The sequence below is a fragment of the Strix aluco genome, chromosome 17, assembly GCF_031877795.1.
Source record: "Strix aluco isolate bStrAlu1 chromosome 17, bStrAlu1.hap1, whole genome shotgun sequence".
Classification (NCBI taxonomy): domain Eukaryota; kingdom Metazoa; phylum Chordata; class Aves; order Strigiformes; family Strigidae; genus Strix; species Strix aluco.
The window spans coordinates 12,155,700-12,162,833 of NC_133947.1; the positions used below are offsets into that span (position 1 = coordinate 12,155,700).

Consider the following 7,134-nt stretch of genomic DNA (forward strand, 5'->3'; position numbering starts at 1 on the left):
AACTTTTTTTTGTTCTTTTGGCTAAATAAATTGGGGTGGGGGGGGGGGGTGGGAGATGCTGAGGTGCAGGTGGCGGAGGCGCAGCTCAGGAGCGGCGCGGCCGGGCCGGGACCGCGGCAGCTCCGCTCCCGTTCCGCGTCGCTCCGCTCGGCTCCGCTCCCGCCCGCCCGTCCCCTTTTTTCCGGGTGTTTTTTTCCCCGTTAAAAGTAGCTGTTATTCTCCAAATGGACACTTGGGGTCGCACTTTCTGTCTGTTTGAGCGTAAAAACAGTGTAAAAAGAAGCCCTAATCTCCCTTAATCGTTACAAAATGTTCAAAAAAAAAAAAAATCCTGTTACCGGACCAAAAAAAAAAAAAAAAAGAAACTAAAAAACCTTACAAGCCGAGTACTCCTTTGCATGCAGTCACTCACTTAGGGAACAGCAGAGGAAAGCAAACACGGTCCCCTCAGAACTGAAATGTAATTATATTTTCTCCCTTCTCTCCCCAATATTTGCAATTGTCTGTGTCAATGCCTTTGCTTTACTTTGGGAAGAGATTTGCTTCCTGGAACCGGGAGGATTCCCCGGTTGTGTAAGGAGAGCTGACAGCCTTGCTGAGCCGGTGCTGCCCTCCCTCCCGGCTCCCCGCGCATCCCCCCGGCCCCGGCGCTCGCTCCCGGCCGGACGCGCCGCGCGTTCGGGGCCGGTTTTGCCGCGGTACCTCCGCGTCGGGGACGCCTCCATAAAGTTGGAAGGGACGAGGGGCGGGGGGGGGAAGCTGCCTGCCTTGAAATTTGCTACGGGACGGCAGCGGGCAAAAAGGGACTTTGTTATATTTAGAACAAAGGGACGGGCAGGATGTCCCCGAGCCTCCTCCTTTGTGGACTGCAGAGGCCGAAAAGCGGGGAGGGGGGGGTGGGGGGGGTGGTGTAGAAATAAATAAATAAAAGGGGAGGCGACGGTGCGGGAGGGGGGAGCGGGCGGGGAGCGCCCGGAGGAGCGGGGCTGGGAGCGGCGGCCGCTCAGCTGGCGCTGCGGAGCTGTCACGGCGCGGCCCGCCCCCGGCCCCGCCGCCGCCCCCGCCGCCGCCGCCCGGCCCCGCCGCCCCCGCCGCCCGCCCGGCCCGGCCCCGCCGCCCGCCCGGCCCCGCCGCCGCGCTGCCATTGGCGCGGCCGCCGCCGGCCCCGGCCCCCGCCGCGCTCTCGGCGGGCACGGCCGTATAAGAAGCCAAGGGGGGCTGCGCTGCGAATCACAGCTGCACAACGAGCGCTGGAGGCGGCAGCTACAGCGGAGACCTGGGTTTTTCTCGTCCCCCCTCTCCTCCTTTTTTTTTTTTTTTTTCTTCCTCCTCCTTCCCCTCCTTCCTCCCCCTCTTCCCTCCCCTTCCCCTGCGCTGCCGGAGCCAGCGAAAACTCCCGTGCGGAGCCCCGCCGCCGCCGCCGAATAGCCAGTGCGCTCCCCCGGCCGCCTGCTCGGACTGGAAAGTTGCGGCAGACTCCGGTGCTCTGCCACCGCGGGGAGAAGGCTCCGGACTTACAAACCCCAGCCGGGGGCACGGGCTAGACGTTTTGCAGCGTTCTTCTTCTTCCTGCACAGACCCGAAGGCAGCATCTTTGTTTTGTTTTGCTTTTGCCCTCCCTGCTACCGCTCCTTTCTCCTTGCGACCGGTGTCCGAGTGCCAGGAGCTGCCGCAGCCCGCGCTGCGCTGCAACCGCTGATACAAAAAGCCAGGAGACATCCAGGCGGCCCCGGGTGCCGGCTCGTCCTTGGCTTTGTTGCTCCGGACTGAAGAAGCCCCAGAAGCCGGGAGAAGGAGGCGGCGGCGGCGGTGGAGGGGGAGCAGAGGGAAGGAAGCGAGGAAGCAAAGCCAAAGTTGCTTTGGAATAAGGGAGCGCGGCCAGCCTTCTGCCAGGCTGCGCGCTGGAGTGAGGTCTCCAGCCCCCTCCGCCGGGAGAGGTGCCCGCAAGACAGCGATGGCCGGAGAGCTCAGCATCGGAGCCGAGCTGCCCACTAGCCCCCTGGCCATGGAGTACGTCAACGACTTCGACCTGATGAAGTTCGACGTGAAGAAGGAGCCCCTGGGCAGGAACGACCGCTCGGGCAGGCACTGCACCCGCCTGCAGCCGGCCGGCTCCGTCTCCTCCACCCCCATCAGCACCCCCTGCAGCTCCGTGCCCTCCTCGCCCAGCTTCAGCCCCACCGAGCAGAAGACCCACTTGGAGGACCTGTACTGGATGGCCAACAGCTACCAGCAGATGAACCCCGAGGCCCTGAACCTCACCCCAGAGGACGCTGTCGAAGCCCTCATTGGGTCCCACCAGGTGTCCCAGCAGCTGCAAGGCTTCGAGAGCTTCCGGGCCCACCACCACCACCATCACCACCATCACCAACACCACCACCAGTACCCCGCAGTCACTCACGAAGACCTGGCCGGCAGCGGGCACCCTCACCACCACCACCATCATCACCACCAGGCCTCTCCCACTCCCTCCACCTCCTCCAGCTCCTCCCAGCAGCTCCAGAACTCGCACCAGCAGCATCCCCCCTCCAGCAGCGTGGAGGACCGGTTCTCAGATGACCAGCTGGTCTCCATGTCCGTGAGGGAGCTCAACAGGCACCTCCGAGGCTTCACCAAAGACGAGGTGATCCGCCTCAAGCAGAAGAGGAGGACCTTGAAGAACAGGGGCTATGCCCAGTCCTGCAGGTATAAACGTGTCCAGCAGAAACACCACCTGGAGAACGAAAAGACCCAGCTCATTCAGCAGGTGGAACAGCTCAAGCAAGAAGTGACCCGGCTCGCCAGAGAGAGAGATGCCTACAAGCTCAAGTGTGAGAAACTTGCCAGCAATGGCTTCAGAGAGGCCGGCTCCACCAGTGACAACCCATCTTCCCCCGAGTTCTTCATGTGAGTGCTTAACAAAAATAATTAAAAAACAAACAAAAAACCCCCCACCCCTCAAACCTGACCCCCGTCACCTTCCCCCCCGCTCCCATCCTCCTCTGACATCTCCATCCATCTGTCTGCTTGACTAGAGAGAAAGAAGGAGAGAAAAATAGAGACTTGATTTTTTTTTGCAGCATCCAGTCTTCTAGAGTAGCTGTGGGAAAAGTAGGCTGGGGGTGGGGACGGGAGAGGTAAAGTGCAACTTTTCGACTTTCGTTTGCGAGTTAGAGAGAGGGACAGAGGCAGAGGCAAAGGAGAAAAGGACAAGTGAAGCGTTTTAAAGATCGCTTGCTTGCAGAACGAGATGGACTTTAAGAGAATAATAATAAAAAAGGACAATGAACAAGCCATCTATAACATACTGCCTGCTTGGAAAGAGAGAGGACATATACAGCACCATCTCATGCACAATTTACCTGCTTGGAAAAAGAGAATAAATAAAAAGGACAATATATGCAAACTCTTCATATATTGCCTGCTTTGAGAAATAAGTTACAGGACTCAGATGGGACATTCAATCTAAGAAAGGAAAGAAAGAAAGAATGAAAGAAGGAAAGAAAGAAAGAAAGAAAAAAACTCATCAGTTTTATTGCCTGCTTGATTATATAGAAAAATACGAAAATCTGCATTAAAAATATTAATCCTGCATGCTGGACATGTATGGTAATAATTTCTATTTTGTACCATTTTCTTGTTTAACTATAGCATGTTGATCATCGATCATAGATTTCTGTTGTTGTTTTGTTTCATCGATAAGAAAAGCATCACAAGTTATCAAACTTTTTACTGCTTGTGCAGTTTTGTTCGTTGGTTTTGCTCTCTTATTTTCTTTTATGGTTGTTAGCTTGTAAATATCTGCTACTTCAAACCGCACAGGAGAAAAAACACAAAAACAAAATAACATTTCAGCAGGCTGGTTATACGGTTTGTTTGGTATTAAAGAGATACGTAAGGAAAAAAAGTTATGGGCATTTTGCATTAGAAAAAAAAACAACTTTGTATATCTGGTGCACTTTTAAGTTGTATTTTTTTTTTTTTAGTTTTCATTTTGGTTTTTGTTTGTTGGGGCAGAAGCAAAAACGCCTGAATGGCATTGACAAACCTAAACTTAACAGGGAAAAACTCTCATCGGTCACTAGAGCCTACTCCATGCTTTAAAGTGGCAGCGAAGCTCTTTCCTTCAGGACAATTCCCAGCCTGGAGTGGTTAGGCTTGGCCATATAGTTTCCCTTCTGATTGTACACTCAGGAAGCGAAGGATGGACGAGATACCAGTTCCTTTTAAGAAACAACTGCCCCTTGATTTTCGGTAAATAAATAAAAAAAAAAATCAACAACAAACCCTCCTCCTTACGAGTCAAGTTGCAATAGCAGCGAGGGCTCCGTGTCGCCACTGAAGTTAGGTTTCTCAATGGTAGTAGCGGATGAGTGGGCTGGAAAAGCATATAAAACTAAAACTTTTTTTTAAGAAGACATCCTGCAACTTTTAAGTGTATTCTTTTGCAATGATTTGTAATCTGCTTCTCTGCTTCCCTATGCAGCGAGTGAAAGTTTTAGCCAAAATTTATTTGCAGTTGTATAGTAGTAGTAGTTTGGAGTCTTATGGGTGTTTTTATTACTTTTTTTTTTTTTTTTTTTTTTCCTCCTGCAGGTCAGTAAAAGGATTTACGTTGCACTGACAAAAATACCAAAATGAAAACTTATTTTTTAGTTTCCTTTTAGGATAGCTGGCACTGCTGGCCGGATGCATTTTAAGTTTGTATTAGTTTATAAATTAACAGTAATAACAAGATTGTAATGAACAGCATGGTGCTTGCAGTTTTAAATATTGTGGATATTAGTCATGCATCAGAAAACGATCTTTGGTTTTTACTGATTCAACTGTGTTGAAATCAAAACATTGCAGCAGCGGAAAAAAATTGTTTTTATTTCATGTAAAGTTCTGAAGGGATCAATTTCAAATCCTGCTTATGATATGAAAAATATTAAAAAACCTGGTCTATTGTAGTTTTATTCAGACTGGTTTCTGTTTTTGGTTATTAAAATTGTTTCCTATTTTGCTTATTAAAATCATTGAAATGGCATTTCTTGGAGGGATCTGCTTCTCTGACCTCTCGTGTTCCGAAAAAAAAGAAAGGGAAACTTTTGGACCCTCACCTCCCCTGCCGCGCCGCCCGGCCCAGCAGCCGGGGGGGCACCGGGGGGACGCGAGGCCGCTTTGCCCACTCGGGACCGCTGCCGCACGCAGGGCAGGACCGCTCAGCCCTGCCCCCTCCTCCGCTTTGCCCAGATCTCGCCCGTGGCCGGGGGTGAGCATCCCCTTCCCCTCCCACTTCCCCCCCCCCCCCCCCCCCCCCCCCCGCAGAAGCGGAGCGGCGGGAGCCCCACGCCGGGCCCGGCTGCTGCCGGGGTGTCCCCGCTGCAGCCCGGCGGGGAGCGGCAGCCTCCGGCCTGAGCCACCCCCGGCTGCCAGACAGGGGAAACGCTAAGTGCAGGCACTAATTTCTTTTTTTTTTTTTTTTTTTTTTCTTCATTAGAAAAGGAGAGGACTTGGACACGGCTGTCCTTTCCCCCGGCTCCTTTCGGCTCCTTTGGGATCCGGACCATTCACTTTCCTCCTCTCCATCTGCATATTTTATTTATTCCGGCTTTTTCTTTTCCTTTTTTTTTTTTTTTTTTTTTTTTTTTTTTAGTTTAGAAGAAGACTCTTTAGATGCGTGTGGAGAAAGGGACAGATCTTTCCCCGACACTCTCCAGGGCTCAGCACCTCGCAGCTCCCCCATCCATCAGCAGCTCTCAAGGCAGATAATCGCTCAGCTCCCGAAATTGCAGCCAGAGGAGGTTAGAAATCGCCCCCTGCTCCTCCTGGGTGCGGGAAAGGGACCCCCAGAGCCGGGTCGCAGCGTGTCTACGCGCTTCTGCTCTCAAAGTGCGAAAACCGCGTTGAGCTTTAAATCCCTCTAAAAACAAAACCCAAGGCACCACACAACCAAAAAGAATAGCCTCTCTCTGCCCCGCTCCTCTTCCCAACAGCAGCGAGCTGCCTTTGCAGGGACATAAGGCGCGTTTGGAGAACAAACCGGTTCCTTAACCGAGTTCCTTAACAGAGTGTGGGAAAAAAAATCAAAAGCAAAGACAGTAACTTTAAAACAAAATCCCCTCTTCAATCCCAGCCGCATCCCTGCCTTGTCAGAGCCAGCTGGGCCGGCCGCTGGGCTGGGGGAGCTTGGAAGGGGCCGGGGCCCGTCCCAGCCCCCCGGCTACATGAGTCAGGCCCGGAGAAGAAGCTTGTACCCCGCTGCCCTGCGAAGGGGGGACAGGAGTTTGCAGAGGAGGAGGAGAGCGCCTGGCTTTCCCTGTATAGCCTCCCCCCTTGCCAGTAAATGCTATGGCTGCAGAAAGCCTGAGAGGAATATTGTTTGTGGGAACTGCCACCGCATATTAATGTCCCCTCATGCATGCATTGAATAAATCACAGGGGCTAATTGAACAACAACAACAACAAAAAATAGGAAAAACAGGCCTTAGAAAAGCCCTCCAGATTCCCACCGCAGAGCCGTGTCAGCGGCGGGGCAGACCCGCGGCACGGCCGGGGCGGCTCTAGCGGCCGGTGCCTTCGCAGCGCCCGGTCCCGTTCCCGAGGTTTAATTTCTCCCATTTAAAAGAAAAGAAAACTGCAACCAAGCACCGCCACGGGCACAGCCGGGGTTGGGGGGCTGGGACCCGCCGGCCCTGGGAGGGACGAGCCCGGCCCGGCGGGACGCTGCGGGGCCCCGGGTCGTGGGCTGCCCCCCCACCCCACCCCGGGGGGCCGGGCTGGCTTCCTCTGACAGACCAGGGGGCTCCGACATGCCGGGGGGAGCCCGAAAAAGCCCCCGCACTTGTGCTCGGCCAGGCCTGCGGCGGGACAGGGCTCTGCCCCGGCGGCACCGGTACCGGCACCGGGCGCAGGCAGCCCCGCGGGGGTCGTGGAGGGCAGGGCCTGCCTGTCCCCCCGCTGCCTGCCCCCCCCGCCCCCGGGGAGCCCCATCAGCGAAGGGTGACCCCCTCCCGGCTTCGCTCGCGTATTGCCATCCCCGCGTGTCGGCTTTGATCTCTCGCCGTTCATCACTGATTCATAAAGGGCTGTTGACACACGAGTCCGGGGCACGATGGAGAGCAGTTTCGTGAAGCCAAAGGGAAAACGAGAACCCCCTCTTCTCCTCCCCGG

At 54.4% G+C, this 7,134-nt stretch overlaps 1 protein-coding gene across 1 annotated transcript; it reads left to right on the plus strand.

Annotated features, from left to right (window-relative positions):
• The first annotated feature begins 1,250 nt into the window (after positions 1–1,250).
• On the plus strand, positions 1,251–5,008 carry MAFB (MAF bZIP transcription factor B). The gene has a single exon (XM_074843316.1). It carries the CDS (start codon positions 1,955–1,957, stop codon positions 2,888–2,890), a length of 936 nt encoding a protein of 311 aa, XP_074699417.1. The 5' UTR covers positions 1,251–1,954; the 3' UTR covers positions 2,891–5,008.
• The last annotated feature ends 2,126 nt before the right edge of the window (positions 5,009–7,134 follow it).

Bases quoted from the DNA above. Each gene is read 5' to 3' on its own strand.
- MAFB (XM_074843316.1), top strand. From the start codon at position 1,955: ATGGCCGGAGAGCTCAGCATCGGAGCCGAGCTGCCCACTAGCCCCCTG.